The sequence below is a fragment of the Aotus nancymaae genome, unplaced genomic scaffold (assembly GCF_030222135.1).
Source record: "Aotus nancymaae isolate 86718 unplaced genomic scaffold, 86718_ANA_hifiasm-v0.15.2.pri h1tg000032l_0, whole genome shotgun sequence".
Taxonomy (NCBI): Eukaryota; Metazoa; Chordata; class Mammalia; order Primates; family Aotidae; genus Aotus; species Aotus nancymaae.
The window spans coordinates 11,442,574-11,466,277 of record NW_026988445.1 but is presented as its reverse complement, the minus strand read 5'-3'; the positions used below and the strand labels follow the sequence as shown (position 1 = coordinate 11,466,277).

The window sequence follows — 23,704 nt, the reverse complement described above, 5'->3', positions numbered from 1 at the left end:
ATGAATGGAGTAAGGAAAAGGAATCAGAATGCCTCCTGGGCTTCAGCAACTGACAAACTAGTAGTGCCGATGCCTGAGATGGGAAACCTGGGCAGGAAGGCAGGTGGTGGGAGTGAGACAGCAGTCTGCGTCCTATACCAAACATAGGGGTGGATAGGGAAGGACACCTGCAACTTCCTGGCATCATTTTAGTTTTTGTTTTCCTATGGGCAGTAGACACTCAATAAACATTTGCTGATGCAATTGTTTGGGTTACCTGGTGTTTGGGTTGATTGTATGTTGGGTGATAACAGCAAATACTAAGAAGGTTTGTTCAGGGCTTTCTATCTGGTAGGCACTACGCTAGGGACCTTGCATATCTTATCTCATTTTTATCTTCGTAACAACTCTAAGAAGTCATACAATTTTATGTTATTGCAATGTAAGGAGATGCTAGTCTATGAGCTAGGTCAGAGGGCAAACCAAATGCTAACGAGGGGTGGGGAGAGGGGGTGGTTGGATGCGATTGGAAAGTGAGGATGAAAAGAGGCTGATGAGAAGCTTTGTGTAGGTTGACAGGAGGAGGGACTGTTTTTGAAATTTCCTGCTTCCCTTGTGCAGAGGTCTAGGGCATTTATTTCAAATGATGTGATTGTATTTACCTCAGTTTCCACATGGCCCTGGAAGAGTTGAGAAGGCAGAAAACTCATCATCTTGCTAGAACTAATCCTACCTCTGACACTGTCTGGCTTGAGGGTCACTTGAGCTCAGGGCCTCAGCTTTAGTTGTCAGGCAAATGGGCATTAAACAGCCCCTTTGTCTTGTGCAAAGCACAGGCAGATTCAAATACAGGAAGTATTAAAGGAAGAACTTCAGACAAAATAAATGTAACAGAGTTTATTTGAGCAAAGAAGGATTCATGATTTGGGCAGCCCTCAAAACCAGCAGAGGCTCAGAGAGATCCACTGCAGCAGCGTGGGCTTTTAGAGGCTGAATATGGAAGTAAGACACATACAACGTATTTGATTGATTACAGTGGAAAGACTGGTTTTAGAGGTTAGTTGGTTTCGGATTGATAGTCTCTAGTTTCGTTTTACTGTTTACATCAGGATTTGGCTTGCTTAGGTAAAAACTTAAAGTGCTGTAGTTGCCCCAGCCTAATGGCTTCCCAATTAATATGCTTTTAAAAGAAGCCATTCTCCTTGTGCAATACACTGATGAAGGTGTGGCTTATGTGATTTCAACTCTTGGAGGGTGAAAGGCTGAGCCTATAGTACATGTTTTTCTCATCACCATTTTCTAGGAACTTACCGTATCCAAGAGCCATCTGATTAATCTACTTCATTTATTATTTAATTTTTTTGAGACAGAGTCTTGCTCTGTGACTCAGGCTGGAGTGTAGGAACACGATCTCAGTTCACTGCAACCTTGGCCTCTTGTGTTCTAGCAATTCTCCTGCCTCAGCCTCCTGAGTGGCCGGGATTACAGGCGAGGGCCACCACACCCAACTAATTTTTGTATTTTTAGTAGAGACGGGGTTTCACCACGTTGGCCAGGCTGGTCTCAAACCCCTGACCTCAGGTGATCTGCTGGTCTTGGCCTCCCAAAGTGCTGGGATTACAGGTGTGAGCCACTGCGCCTGGCCAGATTAACCTACTTTAATTCTACATTAGCAGCAGGACTTATTGTGGGCAACTTCCAGATGTGCAAGGTCCATCAGGCTGAAGTACATTTGCAGGTTCAAAGAAGGTGCAGAGCATGGGTGCTTTAAGCCTGACTCAGAGCCAGCGGGCGGTAACAGGGTGAATGGATTAGGACAGAGCAGGGCCCCAGTGTAGGGACTCATGGTGTTAGTTGTGCATGTGAGCTGCTGCCTGAGATTATTTCCTTTGGTTCTATGTTGTTTGTTTGAGGGAGAGTAGGGACCACAGAGCCTGGGGTGGCAGCAGAACCCCCTGCCTACGATTCCTGGAGGCACTGAAGGTCCCGATTTGTCCTGGATATGGAAAGGCCAGGGAATTGTTTCTTATCAGCAGAGAAGCAGTTGCTCATTGGGAGAGATTGTACTCAGTCGGGGTGAGAGAAGCTGGCTTATTCATGGGGAACATTAATCAAGATACTCCAGAGGCACTCTAAAAATATCATAACTGCTGTTACATATACACTCATGTGCATCTTTGATATCTTTTATGTCCTGATGTCCTCTGTAGCCAGCTGGAGACCACACACACACACACACACACACACACACACACACACACCCCATACAGTCTTCCCTTGGTATCTGTGGGGGACTGGTTCCAGGATCCCCGTGAATACCCAAATCCACAGATGCTCATGACCCTGATAGAAACGATGTAGTGTTTGCATATAACCCATGCATGTCCTCCCGTTTACTTTAAATCACCTCTGGATTCCTTATAATACTTAATACAGTGTAAATGTTATGTAAATAGTTGTTATACTGTATCACCTAGGGAATCATGGCAAGAGAAAAGTCTGTACATGTTCAGTACAGACAAAACCATTCACTTTTTTCCAAACATTTTTAACCTGTCGTTGGTTGAACCCATGGATGTGGAACCCATGGATACAGAAGGCCAACAGGAGATATACACAGACAACACTAAACATTTCGCTTGTTACAAGTAAGTCCTTTTTGCTCGGTATCAGATGATCTTGTACAATAAACTGTGAGGTCCGAACTCATTTTACAGATTAGAAAACTGAGAATCCTAGGAGTCAAGTGATTGGTGCCAGTCGCTCAGCAGGCAAGTTAGGGTCCAGGGCTTTGAACACAGGACAGGCTTTCTGAGTCCAAAGCTGTGCTATTTTGACTCTTCTAAGTTTGTAGCCTTCTCCAGGGCAGATACAGTGTCCTTTATGTCTCTCTTGTCCCAGTGTCCTGCAGACGGTCCCACACATGGTGATGTTTGGTAAGTGCTGGTGAGTGATGATGGCATACAGGAGCTGTCCCTTAAGCCTGAAGGGAGAGGGCCTCCAGGAGGGCTGGAGGCTGGTGCAAGATGAGGGAGATTTACTAAGTGATTCAAAGAGCATGGAAACTTAAACAGAGGATCCTGCTCAGGATGCTCAGGGGTAGGAACATGGCTGATTCATTCACTCTCCAGTCTCATGTGCCACCTGGCCAGCCTGCCCAGGTGCTGCCACTGGATGGTGGTGGGAATCGGGGGAGCAGGTGACAAGATTAAACAGGAATACCTGAGGAGCTAAGAGGCCATGGCAGAGCTGGAGCCAGGTCTTACCAGGGCTGGCAGGCATCTGTGCTCCAGGGCTAGGCTGGGGGAGAAGGCAGAGGTGGAGTGTGTCTAAGATAGTGCTAGGGCTGCAGGTGGGGGCCCTGGAGACCCAGTCAAGCTGGTGTCTGCCAGGTTCAGAAAAGTCTATGTTCACCTCTGGTCACAGTGGGTAAGGGTTGGCATCTGTTTGATTTGGAGGGACTGAAGAATGGTAAAATTACGTGGCTTGCGGGATGTCAAGAGGTCACTCTCTCAAATTCATGTAGACCAGAATCTAACCATGATATATGCAGGGTTTTCAGAGAGGTGAGTGTCAGGAGGTGGGAAAGATGAGGCTCTTCTTCAGGCATGGAGACGAAGCTTGAGAAGCAAGTCAGAGCCTTCCTTTGAATGCCAAAATTTGCTTTTAGCCAGAGAAGGCAGAAGTAAGAGAAGGAGCGGGCAAGCAGAAAGTGGGTCCCAGAAAGCTTCACTAGTGACAGGCTACTCAAGGTTTGAATTTTCAAATCACCTTTGACATGATTATACTGAGGTGAATTCAGTCAGCAAGCATTTTATGCTGGGGTCTCTGAGAACCACAAGGGCCACTGTCTGTCTCCAAGCAGCTTCCAAGTCTAGCCAGAGAGATGGGAATTGTCAACAAAGCAAATAGAGTCAAAAGTCAATGTGTGGGTCGACGCTGGGCACACTGCCTGTGAATTAGCCCTGCTGCACAAGGAGTGGTTGAAAAAGAAGTCCGTGTGTGTGTGTCTGTGTGTTTTAAGTAGTCAAAATGGTGTGAATTAAATGCCAAGGGCTTCAAAAGACATGTTTACCCAGTGGGGGAAGGGAGGCTCTGTGACTGCTTCATAGTAATGTACAGAGCTGAAATAGCTCCCTGTGTATAAAGACATTTAGAGCAGCCTTCTGCGGAAGAGTAGGCAAAGGATGCCTCAGCTGTGATAAAATATTGAAGAGGGATTTTTAAAAAACAAGCATATATTAGCAGGGTCAAAATTTTTACATTACACTCAGATGTGCAATCAGCACAGAATTCATTATTTTGCTCAAATATTCTCAGCTCGCTGTGGAGCCCCAATTTCCATGGACTGTGAGTCGGAGGGAAATATAAACTAGCCAATTTAAGGTATTATACCTCTGCCTGTTTCATGTTCTTTCCTCTTTTGGATAAATATTTCTTTCAATTACTCTATTTGAGTGGCGCTATAGACTGAATGTGTCTGTCCCCCCACCCCCATTCATATGTTGAAATCTTAACATCCAATACGATGGCATTAGGAGGGAGGGGCTTTGGGAGGTGATTAGGTCATGAGGGCAAAGCCCTCATCAATGGGCTTAGTGCCTTTATAAAGAGGTCCTAGAGAGCTCCCTTGCCCCTTCCGCCATTTGAGGACACAGCTGGAAGACAGCCATTTATGAACAAAGTGGGCTCTCGCCACGTGTCAACTCTGCTGGTGCTTTGATCTTGAACTTCCCAGCCTCCACAGTTGTGTTGCTGTTTCTAAGGCATCAAGTGTATGGTATTTTGTTACAGCAGCACGAGTGGACTAAGGCAGGTGGTTTCTCACTTTGTAAAGTCTGGTTCCTCCCCCACCATCCCAGGATGGTACCTGGATATAAGGAAGGCCAAACAATGTCCTCCCACCAATGGGAGAAGCCCGCTAGTCCTCGTGTAGCCTGGTGCTGACTTCTGGGTCCTTGCTGGCCTCCTGGAGATGTGACTGGCACGTTGTCTGGTTTCTTTTCCTGATTTCCTCAGGGTCCAGTGGACATTCCCTGGCTGACTCAGCCCCACCTGATGCTCCTTACTGCTGCTGACATGACATATCACACGCTCTGTCCGGTGCCTGACCCACAAGGTTCACCCCACAGCCTCTGCAGTAGAATTGACCTGACTTTTTGCTCCCTGCCCTCAGCTCCATCTTACATGATACCTGAAGGAGACTCGGGGGTGTTTCCATCATCTCTCGTCTTCTGCCTCAGTGCTCCCTGGTGCCGTCTTTACTCTGCTCCTGGACTCCCCGATGGGAAGCAGGGCATAAGTGTTCTCGGCTTTGGCTTTTGCTTCAAACTGTCTGCGGCTTTACTCCTGTTTCCACTCCAGCCATTGTTCAACCTCAAGGTAAGGTAGGGGCTATTGCAGGGATTCTGATGTCTGACCTTTCTTCTTTCCTTTCTTTCCTTCTTTTTTCTTTCTGCCTACAGTCTAGAAGTGTCTCCAATTCTTCCCTTGGTGTTTGGGAAATTCCATTAAGCTATAGCTTGAGTTTTTGCTACCTATAATTTATAATAACATTAGACGTCCAAACCTTTAAGCTTTGATTTTAATTTGTAAAGGGAATTTTTGAATTAAGGGATTTCTTTTTTACAATGTCTGATTCAGGATTATTGTCTCCTGGTGGATTTCTTTTTTTCTTTTCTTTTTTTTGTTTTTGAGATGGCGTCTTGCTCTGTTGCCCAGGCTGGAATACAGTGGCATGATCTTGGCTCGCTGCAGCCTCCGCCTCCCAGACTCAAGTGATTCTCCTGCCTCAGCCTCCCAAGTAGCTGGGACTACAGGTGTGTGCTACCACACCCGGATAATTTTTGCATTTTTGGTAGAGATGGAGTTTCACCATGTTGACCAGGCTAGTCTTGAACTCCTGACCTCAAGTGATCTGCCTGCCTTGGCCTCTCAAATAAATTGTTTTTTTTTAGAGAGCATTTGCTATAGTCCCTGTTTAGGGACCAGACACAGAATTCCCATCCAGGTCTTCCAGTCTCCCTAGAATAGATTCAAACCAATGCATGGGACAATGTATATATTTGAACTGCCATTCCCAACATTATTTTGGAATTCCTTTTGTGGAATTCTTTTTTTCAGAACCAATATATGGGGCACACAAAATCACTCTGCAGTCATTCTTCTAGCATCAGGTAGGAAAACATTTGGCTACAAGAAGCATAAAACCCACTGTTGTGGCTCAAACAGGGGGCAAATTCTTTTTTTATAACAAGAAAGCTAGAGGTAGATAGTCTGGGGCTAGTGTAACTTTAATAATGTTCTTGGAGAGCTGGACTCACCCTGTGCCCTGCTCTGCACTCTCCTGTGCTGACTTTCATCTTGCACCTGCAGCCTTGGGGTCGCAAGCTGGCCCTGCACCTCCAAGCACAATGTGGACTTTCTAGATGGGAAGAAGTGGGGAGGGCAATGGGCAAAAAAGACTCGCCAGCCAAGTCTGTCCCATTTCATCAGGATATGAAAATCTTTCCTAAATTCTCACGGAGTGCACCTCTGCGTAAAGCTCATGAGTGAGAACTAAGCCCTGAGCAGCCCTAGGTGGAAGGTGGCCAGGGAGGAGGGACTTGTCTATCAAGGTATTTCCCAGTGTTTTTGTCTACCTTATTCACCACCAAACTAGGATCTCAAAGCCTCCTGACTTCTTTTGAAAATGAAAAGATTGAAAATTAGCCAGGTGTGGTAGCTCATGCTTATAATCCTAGCACATTGGGAGGCCAAGGAGTTCAGTCCTGGGCAGCATAGTGAGACCCCATCTCTGTATTTTAGAAACTAGCTGGGTGTGGGGGTGCATGCCTGTAATCCCAGCAATTTGGGAGGCTGAGGTGGGAGGACTGCTTGAGGCCAAGGAGTTCAGTCCTGGGCAGCATAGTGAGACCCCATCTCTGTATTTTAGAAACTAGCTGGGCGTGGGGGTGCATGCCTGTAATCCCAGCAATTTGGGAGGCTAGGTGGGTGGACTGCTTGAGGCCAAGGAGTTCAGTCCTGGGCAGCATAGTGAGATCCTATCTCTGTATTTTAGAAACTAGCTGGGCGTGGGGGTGCATGCCTGTAATCCCAGCAATTTGGGAGGCTGAGGTGGGAGGACTGCTTGAGCCCAGGAGGTCAGTGCTGCAATGAGCTGTGGTTGCACCACTGCACTCGTCTGGGCAAAAGAGTGAGACCTTGTCTCGAAACAAAACAAACCAAACAAAACCTAGGCTCCAAGATCAAAGCTGTTTTTCCACTGGCAGGTCCCCAAACAAGTTTCTGAAATGTTCTGAATAACAGAGTAAGTGTCCATCTTCCTGAGGACTCTGAAGGGAAGCACACTCATTTGGATGTATTCCTTTGAAAATGCATTCTTGTCATGACAATCCATTCACACTTCATGCGGTAACTGGCAAGGATCCAAGCCTACACACCCACGGCATCTCCTCGAGTCTCTGCGACTGCTTGCAAGAGGCGGGTGGACCCTGTGAAATGTCAGGAGTGAGGCAGATGAAGAGAAAATGAAACTCCCCTCCAGCTGGGCCACCTCGTTTGATGTCAGCAACGGAGGGACATTTTGTTACTGTGCCTTGAATTGTAAGGTCTAGCGGATGCTCTGGGCGGGCTGTCGGAAGAAGCTCAGACTGGGAGCCAGAACCTCCACATCAGAAGGGAGCCAGGACCACGCCCAGTAATAAGGGCTGTGTGGTTGCTCTAATCACTTTGAGAAGCCACTTGCTTCAGAGATGTTGCAGAGCAGTCACCCCCTCCGCTCCCAGAGGACTGGGCTTCTGTGCTTGTCTTACCTTGTTTATCTCTCTGCCTGATGCTGGTGGAGGTGAAATCCGTCAGGTTCTGTGCAGATTCTTGTTGAATGCCACTTCCCCACAGACCTGGGAGGTTGAGGTACAAATATATGAAAGATGCTGTCGAAGATTTGCAGAAAAGCAAAATATGATTCCTTGATGCATGTGGTCATCTGCTTATTTGTTTTTATTCATCAAACGTCCATTGAGCAGGAAGAGATCAGTGAGGGATGGGGGAGAGAGACAAACAGATGTGACCAAGTGGCCTTAGAACTTGCTGGGGAGGTGTGAGGAGGAGGGACGTGGTGCTGGTGAGACAGGCCGGGGTAGGGGTAGGGAAAGGTCTGCCAAGGAGTTGATGCATGAATGGAGTTTCGAGGCCAGTCTGGGTGCAAATAGCGATCTGAGGCAGCTTATGATAACTCTGCAAGAGAAGCATAAATAAGGTCTTTAAAATACATACCAAAAAAGAGGTGACTTCTGGCTAGGGGAAGGAGCATCAGAGGAGGCTTCATGGAGAAGGGGTAAGATTCAGCAAGAAGTTTGCAGGCAGAGGGAAGAAACAAGAAAAAACACATCAGTGAAAAAGACCAGGGTATGCTTTGTACATATCCGAGTTTGATTGGGAGATTAGATTCATAGCAGGAATCTAATAGGAAAAAGACTGGAGAAGTAGGTTGCAGTCATATTGTGAAGGATGTCGATGCCCTGTTAGGTTGTATTTCATTGGTGAGCAATGGAGGACAGTTGCAGGATTTCAAGCAGAGGAGTGACATGATCACAGAAGAAAACTGGGTTGAGAGGAGCTGGGTGGGAGGAGGAAACTGTTATTTTGCTCACACTTTGGAAGTTGCCTTTTAATGAGAGATACTGCCCTGCTTGAGCCTTCTTTGGTGAGAAGCAACAGAACTCATGCCAGTCCATCCATATCCACTAGCTCTATTTCCCTCAGCTAGCAGGACTAGTCTCACCTAGGAGCTCTGTTGCCATTAGGAGGATAGTGTTTATCTGTGAAGGAGATCCTGGTGAGAGTGAGGCAGGAAGCGGGTTGCCTCCTGGATCAGAAAAGCTCTTCAAAAAGTAATATGGCTAGGCCTGGTGGCTTTCGCTTGTAATCCCAGCACTTTGGGAGGCTGAGATGGGATGATTGCTTCAGTCTAGGAGTTCAAGACCAGCCTGGACAACATACCAAGACCCTGTCTCTACGAAAAAATTAAAAAAATTAACTGGGCATGATGGCATGCACATGTAGTTCCAGTGAGTTGGGAGGCTGAGGTGGGAAGAATGCTTGAGACCAGGAGGTTGAGGTGACGGTGCTACTGCACTCCAGCCTGGGCAACAGAGGAAGACCCTGTCTCTTACAGGAAAAGAAAGTAAATGAGTGTGTGTGTGTGTGTGTGTGTGTGTGTGAGAGAGAGAGAGAGAGAGAGAGAGAGAGAGAGAGGAGGGATTAATTAATTTGGGGTCAGATCATGAACCTCTTTGTTGGGAAAGATTCAGGCAGACAGAGGCCAGGGCTTTCCAGGATGACCTGGTAAAGGAGCAATTCTGAGCCATAATGGAGATGATGGCTCCTCAGATGTGGGTTCCTGGCTTACTGCTTGCTCAGGCAACAGGTTTTCTGAGAAAATGTGTTCACACCTAGAATATGTACGTAGCTCTGACCACAGTGTTAAAAGAAAACTTAGAGACAAGATCCACAGATGGTCTCTAAAAGGCTAAAGGGCCTTCCATGTGAACACACATTGAAAAGACTCCGATCTTCTGTATGGAAAAGATAAAAGCTGAGATGCACAGGCAGGATTTTGGAGCTGTTTGAATGAAACAAATAGGAGAAACAGGGACTTGTTCACCAAATCTTAGACTCCTGGAGCTAGGGATCTGCGGTGAAGCTGGAAAGAAGCAGTACCAGGCCAGAAAGATGCAATAGCCTTTCGCACTGAGACCTCAGCGGTTGGTGTGGAATAAACAAATAGACAGAGGTGAGCAAAGTTACATAACTTCCAAGATAGATTCGCCATAGGATGCTGAGATAGGCAGTGGTGCCTGGGGCCTGTGCCGCTTTTGAAGTTGACACTGCAAGGGACAACGATGCCTCGCAGGGAAGCGCCACTCAGTGGCATCAGTGTGGGAGGTCCCAACTTGCACAGAAAGGGGTTTTCTGTTTTCTTCCGCATTTCCGTGAATCTCCAATGTGACCAACACAAACCCCAAGATTTTTAACCTCTCTTGACTTTTATTTCTTCTGCCTCAAATTATGCTGATTTAATGTTAATCAATATCTCAAGGGAGCTTTAAGCCATGAGGCATCAAGGCTTTCATGGTGAACTGTGAAACAAGGAGGGCAATACTGTAGACAGAGCATGCAGAGCCAGCTCTCCATTATCCAAGGTCAGGAGGGGCAGGGAACACACACACATATACACACACACACACTCTTACGTGTATACATCAAAGACTGGATAAACAGTTTCAATGTTTCCCTCAACCAAATTAATCAGAACTGCTAATAAGGGACCAAAGGGACTAATTTTCTTTCTTTTTTTTTTTTTTCTTTTCATTTTCCACTCCACTGGCTAAGTATATAGGAGCCGGGAAGTGGCCAGCATGTGGTGGTGGTCGGGGGACAGCCACAGGGAGGAGCAGAGGATCGACTCCCGAGTAAACACATCCCAGGGAGGCAGGGGAAGCTGTTGGCTGCAGGTGCATTTCCAGCACCAGAGGAAGAGACTGTACCTGACTTAGAAGTGAATGGGGTGACATGGACTCTGGGTTGAGTGGGACAGGGTCAGGGAAAGCAGGGCCCCTGCAGGCCGGGCCTGACCAATGTGTGTCCTCTATAACACTGTGCAGGTGACTGCTGGCTTCTGGCCGCCATTGCCTCCCTGACCTTGAATGAAGAGCTGCTTTACCGGGTGGTCCCCAGGGACCAGAACTTCCAGGAGAACTATGCGGGAATCTTTCATTTTCAGGTACTGTGCTCTGCTCAGGGCCTTTGTCGCCGCTTTCTGTACTCTTAGGCCCCACCGCAGATCCACTGCAATGGACACTCTGGGTATGGGGTGCAGTGACTTATGTCTTAACAATCCTCCAGGTGACTCTGATGCACACTTCAGTCTGAGAACCTCTGCTTTAATGCATCCATCTGGACATCCACACATCCATCCCCTTGCCAGCTGCCCCAGGCCACATGGCCTTGAGGACAGCACTGTGCATGGAGGGTCAGGAGGTGTGGGTCTCAGTCACTTCCTGCTGCCACTGGGCGGTACTGGGCCAGTTCTCTGATGCACAAACGCAGACCCTGGAGTAGATGTCCCCAGGTTCATCTGGCATCTCCTGTGTGTACAGATAAGGGAGACACAGGTCCCGCTCCTATGGAGCCAAGACTCAAACACTGATGGCACAGAGTCCCCACGTGCGGCCCTTGGGGAGACTCCCTTTACACATCTGCTTATTCATGTGAACTGCCACTGTGTCCCCCCCTCCCCAGTTCTGGCAGTATGGAGAGTGGGTGGAAGTGGTCATTGACGACAGGCTGCCCACCAAGAACGGACAGCTGCTCTTCCTCCACTCGGAACAAGGCAATGAATTCTGGAGTGCCCTGCTGGAGAAAGCCTATGCCAAGTAAGTGGGGCAGCAGGAGCTGGGAGATGCCAGAGCCTCCCTGAAAGCTCTCACCTGTCCCCCTCCCACATGTGCTTCACACCCCAAACTCAGGGCGTCAGGGCCAAGTCTTTCCCAGCATCCAGACCCCCATGAGCTGTGGAGAGAGACCATTTTTCAGTAACTCAGAGAAACAGAAATCTGGGTGGGGAGTTTATCAGCTCAGCTCTGCCCTGGGTAAATACATATGAGGGTGGGGGTGGGGTGGGTGAGCCTCCCTGCCCCTCTGGGCCTGAGCCTTTCCTCTTTCAAATCCCAAGGCAGGTTCCTGGGGCAATGTAAATGTTTAAAAGAATGATGCATAATAATGATTAAAAAATGTACTAGATACAAACTCAACAGAGTCTGTTCCTTCCCCAGGAGGTCTTCTCACTGGCGTTTGATGTTCAAAACCTTCTTTGGGTTTTTTTTTTTTTTTTTTTTTTTTTTGAGATGGAGTCTCACTCTGTCACCAGGCTGGAGTGCAGTGGTACAATCTCAGCTCACTGCAACCTCTGCCTCCTGGGTTCATGTGATTCTCCTGCCTCAGTCTCCCGGGTAGCTGGGACTACAGGCGCATGCTACCATGCCAAGCTAATTTTTGTATTTTTAGTAGAGAATGGGTTTCACCATGTTGGCCAGGATGGTCTCGATCTCTTGACCTCGTGATCCTCCCACCTTGGCCTCCCAAAGTGCTGGGATTACAGGCGTGAGCCACCGTGCCTGGCCTGGGGGTTCTTTTAATTACTTTTGTTTATCAATACCCTGTTCTGGAACCCAGTTCCTTTCCAGTCCTGTTTCCCAGCAAGCCTCAGTAGATCCCTTTCAGCCTTGAGGGAAAGTTCTCCTCCTCCCCATCCATGCCCCCAGCCCCAGAAACCCAAACAGCTGGGGTCGGTCCTGGAGGGGTTGTCCTTGGCTTTGTAAAGGAGTAGGTGGCTGGAGAGAGGTTGGCTAAGGTCAGTTCCTAGTGAAGTACTGAGTTGGCCGCATGAAACAGTGGCCTCAGCACCTTCCTGGCCCATAGGCAAAATGGGCAAAGAGCCCTCCTTTCTTTCCCAGGTCACAGTACGTCCTAGCACTGTTCCTGTCCCCAGCCCCCACGTCTCCTTACTGGGGGTGCTAATGGTGCATGTGTTCTTTTTTTTCCAATAGGCTCAACGGTTGTTATGAGGCTCTTGCTGGAGGTTCCACAGTGGAGGGGTTTGAGGACTTCACAGGTGGCATCTCTGAGTTTTATGACCTGAAGAAGCCACCGGCCAATCTGTATCAGATCATTCGGAAGGCCCTCCGTGCGGGGTCTCTGCTGGGCTGCTCCATTGATGTGAGCCATGTGGCTTCTGTGCTGCCTCCTTCCTCGCCACCGCCACCCCTTGTATGGTAGGGAAGGGATGAGACAGACGAGAGAGGCCTAGGAAGGCTTTGGTCAGAGCAGAGTCTAGGAATGTAGGAGCTGGTGAAGACCTAACTAGTGGGTAGGAACCAGGGTTAGTTGCATTGCAGGAGCCCCAATCTCCCTCCTACTGTTAGTCCTTCAGCACTGCTGGAATAGCCCTAGGAACATAGTCTAGGATCCCTGGATCCTCGGCCTCACATTTGCTACCTCCTTTTTGCTAAATAATCTTGAGGTTTTGGAAAACAAATGTGATGATTGATGACACCTGATGGATCTTGAGATCCCTGAAGAAAAGAGAAGAAGTCCTGAAACCAGAGGCTGTGGCCGGACAGGAGGCTGAGCTGTGTGGATTTCCAAGGTGGCTGTGGAAACCAGAGGCTGGAGGCCCCCAGCCCTGAGGCCCTGTCACCACCTCAGGCTCCTGTGGCCAGCTGCCCTCTGGCTGTTCTGTCTTCCTCTCTTGTCCTTACCTGGTGATTTTAGAAATGCAAAGCACAAAGTGAGAAGATTCTCCCTTTCTCCTCTCTCTGCAAACCCCAGCAGGAGACGTGTGTTGTTGGTGGAGGGATGGTGTGGGGCATGGGGGAGGGGTGCTGGGGACATGGGAAAGATAAGGACCCGCTCAGGGAGAACTGTGGAGGACTGGGACCTGTCCAGAGCCAGCAGCGTGGAGAATTAGGCTTCTTCAGGCAGCCGGGGGTCGCTCTCAGAGAATAAATGACTTCCCAGTTTCTCGGTGGCATTTTGAAGGCTGGTAACTTGTCTTCCAGGCTTGGCAGGCACCCGCACTGGCCTGGAACTGCAGGCCTAATTAAAGAGGGAGTCTGGATGGAGATGACTCTATTTACCTGAGGTTCATTGCCATGCCTGCACCCCCAGTCCCACACTGAAGCCCCCTGTGGCTGTGCAGTGTGTCCTTGGAAAGCATTCCACGGACAGCCCCTAAGAGGTCAGGGTCAGCCACTCTGAGTGGACTTTCTCCTCTACGCAGGTCTCCAGTGCAGCTGAAGCAGAAGCCATCACCAGCCAGAAGTTGGTTAAGAGTCACGCATACTCTGTCACTGGAGTCGAAGAGGTAAAATTGGGCAGGAGGAAGGGGAAGGAAATGTGATAATATTTCCATGAATCCAAGCCATCTTGGCAGGAGGAAAGAGGTGATTATTACTAGAAGGTTTGGAATTGGCTTTTGAGCTTCACTGCCATGTTGGGGTGCACTCTGTGCCTGCACAGAACGCCTGACACCACAGATGTGCATTAGCTCTTGCTCATTCTAACAGCTCTTTGGGCCAGGTGCAGCGGCTCACGCCTGTAATCCCAGTACTTTGGGAGGCCGAGGTGGGAAGATTACTTGAGGCTAGGAGTTCAAGACCATTCCTGGGCAACATAGTAAGACATCTCTATAAAAACTTTTTTCTAAAGAAGGAAAAAAAAAAAAAAAAAAAAAGAAGGGCTCTTCTGACTCATCCTCACTTGAAGATGGACAACATAACCTCTCTGAGCTTTTGATCAATAGGTTCTAACTAAATGCAAGCCCTCTCCTTAGATGAGGCCAGGAAAGCTGTAGAGATTGTTAGTCAGATTCTGCAGACATTCCAAAAAATATGTTTGTATGGGCAAAACAGTGGGAACTCACAGAGTTCCAAAAAGGGAAAAGGGGCAGTAGTCACAACTTTTAGGGCAGGGTATAGGAATGGAAAGACATGCAAATATTCCTCACTCTCCAACCCAAGGAGAAAACATGTGCTACACTATTCATTGTTTTTATTTCCTGCATTGTGTCAGCTTTCAAAAAGGATTTTAGGTGAATTACAATTATTTTATTTTTATTTTATTATTTATTTATTTATTTAGAGACAGGGTCTTGCTCCATTGCCCAGGCTGGACTGTAGTTACATGATCTTGGCTCATGGCCACCTCAACCTCCTAGGCTCAAGTGATCCTCCTGCTTCAGCCTCCCGAGTGGCTGGGACTATAGACAAGCGCCGTCATGTCTGGCTAATTATTTATTTATTTTTTAATTTTCATAGAGACAGAGTCTCTCTATGTTGCCCAGGCTGGTCTTGAACTCCTGGGCTCAAGCCATCCTCCTGCCTTGACCTCCCAAAGTGCTGAAATTACAAGTGTGAGCCGCCCTGCCCAATTTTACCATTCAAAGAACAGACACAATAAAACCATACAACTCTGGTAAAATGCATCAATCCAGGCTGAAGACAGTGCTATAATTGAGAAATTAATTTTTCTTTGGGCTTCCCAAAGGCCAAGGCAGAAAGTGAAATGCAATGAATGTCCCACTTCTTGTTATTTATTCAAGTGAAATAGGCCAGGTATGGCAGTGCATGCCTGTAGACCCAGCTACGCAGGAGGATGAGGTGGGAGGATTGCTTGAGCCTGGAAGGTTGAGCCTGCAGTGATTGCACCTGCACTCTTGCCTAGGTGGCAGAGAGAGGCCCTGTCTCATAAATAAATAAATAAATAAATAGAGTTAAATGAAATAGATGTTCATAACAGGTGTTTGTGTTTCATAAATATACTATTTTTTTTTTGAGACAGAGTCTCACTGTCGTTAGGTTGGAGTGCAGTGGCATGCAACCTTCAACTCACTGGTTCAAACAGTGCCCCTGCCTCAGTCTCCCGAGTAGCTGGGATTACAGGCATGTGCCACCATGCCCAGCTAATTTTCTTTGTATTTTTAGTAGAGATGGGGTTTCACCATGTTGGCCAGGATCGTCTCGGTCTCCTGACCTCTTAATCTGCCCGCCTTGGGCTCCCAAAGTGCTGGGATTACAGGCCTGAGCCACCGCGCCTGGCCCAAATATGCTCTTTAATGAAGTTAAAAATCTCATAAATGGGAATTGAACATATACATGTAAACGTTGGGCTAGGCGAGTTGGGGAATACACAGGAAATGAAGGCAATGAAGACCTAACCGTCTATGCGGTTCATATGTGCATGTGTGAATGCAAGTGTTTGTGCAGGGGTGCAAGGGGCTTATGCCTGTGTGTTCAATAAATATGGGAAAGCAGTATATGTGGATTTAGGGGTATGGGCTTTGGAGACAGACTGCCTGGCTTCCCCGCCTGCGTTCACCACCTACTAACTAGATAATTATGGATAACATAACTTCTCTAAGTCTCAGATTTTTGAGCTATGAAATGAAGGTAACTCTGTATCTTCTCAGAATTGTCGTGAGAGTTAAATGAGGCAATAATGCATCTTAAACACTTAGCACAAGACCTCGTCTGTAGTACCTGCTCAATAAATGTTAACTGCCGTGCTTTGGTGTTTGTTGGGAGGGCATTTTTTTTTATCATTAGATCTCATGTATTAAGAGCTTAGTCAATCTTAGTCAACTATAAAATCTAAATCTGAGTTAAAGCAGACATAAACTTGTTTTGGGGCTAGACTCACTCTTCATTTATTCAAACAAATTGTGAAAAATAGAGCACTTGGCCAAAGCCTGAAAAGATGTGTTAAAGGAAAATAAAAATGTTGTCCTTTAGGGACATTTGAAAACTTTAATGCGGGTCCTCTCAGGTGCGGACATAAGGGCAAAGCAACTGGAACATAGTGATTCAGCCACTTTTCTGTGTATGGAATTTGCAGGTGGATTTCCAGGGCCATCCAGAGAAGCTGATCAGACTCAGGAATCCATGGGGTGAAGTAGAGTGGTCGGGAGCCTGGAGCGACGAGTAGGTTCTTTCCCCGCTTCTCCAATCCTCTCTTCCTCTGCGAAAGGGTGTCGTGTAAAGCACACGATAATGAGATCGATGTCACAGTGAGTTCAGCAGCACATCCTGTCTGCAAATCATATAGCATGTTCAGAAAAGAGTATTACATGCATCCAGGCTGGGAAAAGCAAAATAAAAACCACTGGGCTGTAGGCTTCTATTCTAGCTTTCTGCTTTGGCATTTGAAAGTTTGGCAGTTCTGTCGAATTTTGCTTCGTGCTGAAAGGTTTTTGTGTTTTCTACCCACCACACTGTGCTGGTCCAAAGGTCAAATCGATCATTCACAGTCTGTTTCTTTCCACTCCACAAACACTGGACACTCTGACAAAGGCCAAACCCCTCAGCACCAAGAAGATACAAGGATGCTGAGAAAATGAAATTTGACCCTAGGAGCCCTAGGCCCCAGCAGCAGTGATGAATGAGGCAGCGGCACTCGCTCATGCCCTGGGCAGGTTTGATCCTTGACTGAAGAGACTCCTCTTGGGCAGGTCTCTCTGCTGATGAGGGGAAGCTGGTCAGAGGCAGTGATGTCCCAGGACAGCTGTGCCCTGGAATCCATGTCCGCATGGTGCAGGAGGATGGAAGGCATGGGGTGGTTTCTGTCCAGTGAGCACAGCTGGCTTGGGGGAGGCAGGCTAGTGTTGTGGAGGACTTAGAATTTGCCAGTCTCGGCCAGGTATGGTGGCTCACGCCTGTAATCCTAGCACTTTGGGATGCTGAGGTGGGTGGATCAGTTGAGGTCAGGAGTTCGAGACCAGCTTGGCCAACGTGGTGAAACCCTGTCTCTACTAAAAGTACAAAAATTACCTGGAAATTGCTTGAACCTGGGAGGTGGAGGTTGCAGTGAGCCGAGATTGTGCCACTGCATTTCAGCCTAGGTAACAGAGCAAGACATCGTCTCAAAAAAAAAAAAAAGAAATAATAATAATAAGCAGCCAGTCTCACGGACAAAGAACCACCAGAAATGAAAATGGTAACGATAATGCCTCTTCGCAATACATTTTTAATCCTTCATTGCTGTCGGTACTCTGTGATGCCACTGGGGCTTTCAAAGGGGTCATTGCCACATTTAAACATAGCATCATGATGTTCATGACTGCACAGAGCTGCAGTAACTCCCTTCAGGGTTGTGTCATGAAGAAACACGTGTCTCTAGGGCCACGCATGAGCCGCCTGTAGGAAGGATTTTTCATTCTTACCAGCAGCCATTTACCGAGCTATTCAAAGGGCTTGTTTGACTTTCTCTCCTCCGCCTGAGCACCCGCTCTCTAGCAGGTGGGAGGTGGTGACTGTCAAGCTGGAGACGCAGCCTGGGATATTTATATATATCAGCTGTTGGAGAAAGAGGACACTGAATCTCTAAGGCGACACCCTTAAGCTCAACCCAGTGATTAGTGAGATTTTACTTAAAAAAACCAAAAGTTAAAAAAGAAAAAAAACCAATTAGAACAATAGGTCAGATCTAGAATTCTCCAACTCCTGCCCTAATCTTTGTTTATAATAAGCAGATTCTGAGATGTGGTTTTAATCAAACTAATGTTTCAATGAATTGAAGAGGCCCTGGGAACTCTCCTGCTGAATCCTGGGGTCTTAGAGCCTAACTTGGAGGGAGAGGCTGGGCTGGAGTGTGCTCCGGCTCTTATGCTGGAGAGAGAAGGCGTTTAGGTTTTGCTGAAGATATTCAGGGCAGCATTTTTTTTTTTAAGATGGATCTTGATACTGCTCTGTTACTTGGACATCACATACATATTTCAGGAAAACGTAACTTCGTAAAGGTCAGGAAGCTGGAGATGGCATTCGAACGTGCATGGATATTGCCCTAGAAAGGCCACCAGCAGGAGGTCTCACAGGGTGATGTTACTTCAGAGAAATTCCGTAAAACTGGGCTGGATTCTCATTCTTGCAGGTGTAAGGAAGTGAACAATGTCTGTGTACCCAGAGCTGGTTAGACTCTGTCAGTATATTCAACCTAGACTGCTGGATAAGCCAGAGGGACAAGTGACTAATAGATACTGAGTGCATGCCTTTCTTGTGACAAGAACTCATCCACGTCCTCTCCTGGGCCTCCCCGTTCCTGTGAACAGGGGCCTGGGAGTCTAATTAGAAATGTGAAATTTGCCTAGAGAGTAAAAATTAGAGCATAATGTTTCAGTCACAACGTTCACGTCGCATGTTCAAGGCCACCCTGCTGGTGCCCATGGAGTCCGTGACCCAGATCTGTCTGTGTCCCTTCCCCAGACAGTGTGCTCACCCCACACTTTGCATCCTGCCTTTCTGTCTGCCTGCGGTGCTTTTGCTATTTTGTTTCTGGCCCTTAGGGGAAGCTTAGCTTCAGCAAACAGCTTGCCCTGTGTGTAGAATCTCTCAGGAGTGACCACCTCTGCTTGTTTGCCCCTCAGTGCACCAGAGTGGAATCACATAGACCCCCGGCAGAAGGAAGAGCTGGACAAGAAAATTGAGGATGGAGAATTCTGGTGAGAAAGTTTTCTGCTGAAGCGCTGTGCGCTTGGTGATGGGTCCCTTTTCAGTTCTGATGTGGGTGCAGCCAGTCTCTAGGTCTTCCAGGAAGGTGACATGGTTCCTGACCATGGTGAATTCATTCTTCTCCTCCTTTTGTCCTGGTACAATTGCACGTCTATATCAGCACGTCTAAAGCACTGAATTCATGATATCTGGGCCCTCAACCTGGCTTAGCTATGAGCCTGTCTTTCTCAGTTCTATTATCTTTCCAGTGAACTGAGAGCACTGTTTCTATCTCTTTAAGCTAACATTTACCCACCATCAATATGGGATAACTTCCTTTGCTAGTGAGCTAAGGAAGATAATAAGGATATTCCTTGAATATGGTACGGCTTAGCTGGACATCACTCAGAATTAAACAGAAAGAAACCTCTTGTGAGCTTAGACTTAACCCACTCTAAAGGCAGAGGCTTTGTTCAGATGACCTCCTGGGGTCTTTTGCAGTTTACAGTTCAGACGCTTTGCTTGCTTGGTGAGATACGTGAGGGGGGCTCCCTATAAGAACCAAGAAGCTAGCAATAGTGATGACTGTGGACTGTTGTCTCTGCGTATTTGTATCAGTGGGCTGTAGAAAAGATCAAGCTAGCCCACGGCCTCTAGGGCCTGTGCCATGGCTCCTTCCCGTGCCAGGTATGCGTGCCTTCAATCACCTTTCCAGCCCAGCCCTCTTCACTGAGGGCCCTCTGGTGCCTTTGCCCCCAGGATGTCATTTTCAGATTTCTTGAGGCAATTCTCTCGGTTGGAGATCTGCAACCTGTCCCCGGACTCTCTGAGTAGCGAGGAGGTGCACAAATGGAACCTAGTCCTGTTCAATGGCCGCTGGACCCGGGGCTCCACAGCCGGGGGCTGCCAGAACTACCCAGGTAAGGTGAAGGGCTGCCTTGGCCCAAACGCCTCTGGCTTATCCTCCCTGAGCTGGGTCACTTTATATATTTTTTTGTTGGTATTTTATGTGTCTATTTTGAGATAGGGCCTTGTTCTGTTGCCCAGGTTGGAGTATAGTGGTGCGATCTCTGCTCACTGCAACCTCCACCTCCTGGGCTCAAGTGACCCTCCCACCTCAGCCTCCTAAGTAGCTGGAACCACAAGCACATGCCACCATGCCTGGCTAATTAAAAAAAATTTTTTTTTTGTAGAGACAGGATCTCGCCATGTTGCCCAGGCTGGTCTCGAACTCCTAGGCTCAAGCGATCTACTCACCTTGGCCTCCCAACATTCTGGGATTACAGTTGTGAGCCACTGTGCCTGGCCCTATATGTTCATCTTTGGATAAAGCCTTTGGACTTTGTTCTTTGACTCCTGGGACCCTCTGGAGGCCCTGCTTCTCCGTAGGGCTTGGAGGCCAGTGTTGCGAGGGTGGGCGGTAGCTCTGCAGCTGCTCAGCTGAGGCCTGAACTGTGTGTTCAAACCATCCCTGCTTCACCCACTCCCCCTGCCCTAAAGGACATGCTTACCACACTAACCCCGCTCTTGGCACCTCACACTAAGGCCTCCTGTTCTTCCCTTGGGCTTTCACCCCTTCCTTCCCGCTCCCCCTGCCCAGTTGGCTAACAGTCATCCTGCTGAGCTGTGGGACAGAGTGGCTGATGGTGCGCTAGGGGAACATGGGCACAACATCTGCCTTTTCAATAGACTGCATCCATGAGAGCTGCTGTTTCACTGCATTTGTGCCTGAGTTGGCGGTGGAGGACCAAAGACAGCGTGGGCCGTGATGGCCACACACAAGGCATGCATGTCATGGGGACTCAGTCCCTGGTGGAGATAATCTGGTACAAAGCATGGCCTCTGCATTAACTTTGGGTCCTCATCTGATGAAAGGTGGGAAGCTTTCCTGGCTCGCAGAAGATCACTAATGTGTCCCTGTGTAGGCTCCTCCTAGGATGAATCAGCTGAGGCAGCACCTGATGAAGAAACTTGGGAAAACTGCCCCACGTCCCTAAGGAGAAATGAAGAAAAGCAAAACCCGCTCTCTCTACTTTTCACCTCCTGCTCCCCATGCTCCCTGCCTGGTTTGCTGTTGATGTGTTGATTGACTTTAGACTGTAAGCGTATGGGGCAGGGCCAGTCACTTTCTTCTCATGACAGAGCTCACTGCAGGGCTGTGCTCACTGCTAGGGTAGCAGCATTAGAATAAAACCCCACCTGGGTGCAGTGCTGGATCTTGACAAGTTCTCTCTTCTTTCATCACCCATTCAACCCAAAGCTCTCAGCTCAGGCAGCTGTGACCAGAGTGCGGATTAGAGAGGAAGGAGGCGGGGTCCACATCCTGCCCTTGTTGCTTGATTTGACATCTGTAAGACCCTGGGAAGGGCATTTCTCTCTTCTGAGCTTCAGTTTCCTAATCCTCCAGATGGGGTTTGACCTCCCAACCTTACTGGGTCACAGTGAGCACTGGAACACAGAGTGTGTAGGGAAGCACTCTGTGAACTGTGTAGCATTATATAAATGGAATGTATTATTTTTATGACCCATTCTCTTCCTCCAGTACTGTTAAGGAATAAACAAAAAATGTAGGGATTGCAGTAATGTTGCATTTGGGAGAAATTAAAATATGCTCACCATTAGCAAGCTCTTAGAAAATGTGTAGGAAATTTGCATGGATCATTTTGGGAGCTCAGAACCGTAGGGGGTGTCCAAGGTATCTGCATGCACCAAATCACAATCCCATCTGTGCCACCAGGTAGCTGTCAGGAAGAGATGGATTGTTCCTGCCCTTTGGTAATGATGGAAATATAGGCGATTACAGATTTTTTTCTGTCTCCTCTGGAATCCACAGATATCTGGCTTTAAAAGCCATACACGTGTGTCCTGAAACAAAAACAAAAACAAAAACTGGAAGTGGGGATTCTGGGAGGGTGGAATTGAGTAAGTAATCCTACCGTGAAGAAAAATGACCATCAATGGCTCTTGGTCACCTGTGAATGCCTTGTAATTTTCCAGTTAGACTCTTCTTCAAAGGACACGAGAAAAAGTCCCACGCCCTTCCACTTCGTTTTTCCTCCGACACATCATTATTGAAATTCTTGAGGCCCTAGTGTGGAGACACCTGTCAGGCATGTCTTCTGCAATTATGCTCTGCCACTGGACTCTGCCATAGACTCGCTGCGTGTCCTTGGATGATCATTTTGACCTCTCTGTGTCTTGGCTTGTGTAGTTACTATTATGAGAGATTTTTAAAAAGCCATCTTTGAAATGAAGGGTTTTTTTTTCAATAGCCATAGGTGGTGTAGGAGGACTGCTTCTTAATTGCCAATTGTGATTCCTCATGCATTATTAAACGACTTTCTCTTGAAGGAAGTGTGTCTTGTCAGTGGACTACAACACTGAAGCCATCCTGTGAGGCCCCTGGGGTGATGGACAGCAGATTAGTTCTCAGGGGTACCTCAGGCTGTGCTCTGCAGCTGGGGCCCTCTCAGAGGGAGAACAGGTGTCAATCAGATGGCAAGAGCAGGTGTCTTTATAGAGTCAGGCAGAGACCTCCTTGGTAGCTAGTCTCTTCTGGGACTTTCTCCTCTTCTGTCCTGGGGACATGCTTTTTACCCAGAGATCTTCCTTCCTCCAGAAGGTGGGTTTGCCTTCACAGGTCAAGTGCTGAGAGCAAGGTGGTGATAAGTCTTTCCCCAGGAAGTCTTGGAGGCAGTGCCGCCCAAAGCAACCCTTGGATCAGGGGATCCTGAATATTAATCCTACTGTAAAGAAAAGTGATCAATCAAGCACTTCTGGGCTCCTGGTTGATCAAATGGACAAGCACACATTTCCAAAGGCGATGGGATATGTCTGTGTGTGTCTGGATGCATAGGGAGGTAGGAGGAAATGCCTGACCACCTTGTAAAGAACACGTTCTGAGCCCTGCTTACTAGGCACAGTTTGGACAGAGCTGTGCATTCATTAGGATGATCAAGGTTCTTCCCTTTTACTTAATTCTTCTTCATCTCCTCACCTGCTACATGGGGAACCACCATTACCTGGGTGACTTCCAGCCACTTACTGGACCAATCCCCAGTTCAAAATCCATTTGGATGAAGTGGATGAGGACCAGGAGGAGAGCGTCGGTGAACCCTGCTGTACGGTGTTGCTGGGTCTGATGCAGAAAAATCGCAGGCGACAGAAGAGGATGGGACAGGGCATGCTTAGCATCGGCTATGCCGTCTACCAGGTACTGCTGGGCTGGGTTTGTCCTTCATTACACACTTGATGTTTTGGGGCTGAATATCTGATCTTGGCCAGTCATCACAGCACATTTTTCCTGTTGCTGGAGTATTTCTAATCGAGAAGTGTTCTTGCTCCCCTATATACCTCTCCCAATGGCTTTACTGAGGCCTGAATTCCACAATTAGAAATTCATTCCTATGGCTTAAGTCTCTGCTGTTAATGTTGAGATGTGTAATACGTTAACCTTTGCCTGTACATGTGTTCATTAGACTTTTCCAAGTACAGGCTTCCCCAGAGACAAGAGCCAAGAACATGCGGGCATAAGGCACTTGAGGTGACACGAGGAGGAGGAGGGGCATCACTGAGTCAGGGAAGGAGGCTGCATATGGAAGCCAAAGACAACTCTTCCCTGGGAGGCCTTGAGACACTTGGAGCACACAGGGCCTGAGCTGGAGTGATGGAAACCAAGTGCC

General features: G+C 47.8%; 1 protein-coding gene across 1 annotated transcript in view; it reads left to right on the top strand.

Annotated features, from left to right (window-relative positions):
* The window catches only part of CAPN8 (calpain 8), a 72,227-nt gene that overhangs the window by 24,311 nt on the left and 24,212 nt on the right, over positions 1–23,704 (top strand). The window contains exons 3-10 of the mRNA XM_064383547.1: positions 10,647–10,765; positions 11,284–11,417; positions 12,591–12,759; positions 13,823–13,906; positions 16,435–16,520; positions 18,959–19,033; positions 19,782–19,942; positions 23,060–23,235. Of these exons, the coding sequence (XP_064239617.1) occupies positions 10,647–10,765; positions 11,284–11,417; positions 12,591–12,759; positions 13,823–13,906; positions 16,435–16,520; positions 18,959–19,033; positions 19,782–19,942; positions 23,060–23,235 (1,004 nt within the window). The remainder of the gene's footprint in view (positions 1–10,646; positions 10,766–11,283; positions 11,418–12,590; positions 12,760–13,822; positions 13,907–16,434; positions 16,521–18,958; positions 19,034–19,781; positions 19,943–23,059; positions 23,236–23,704) is intronic.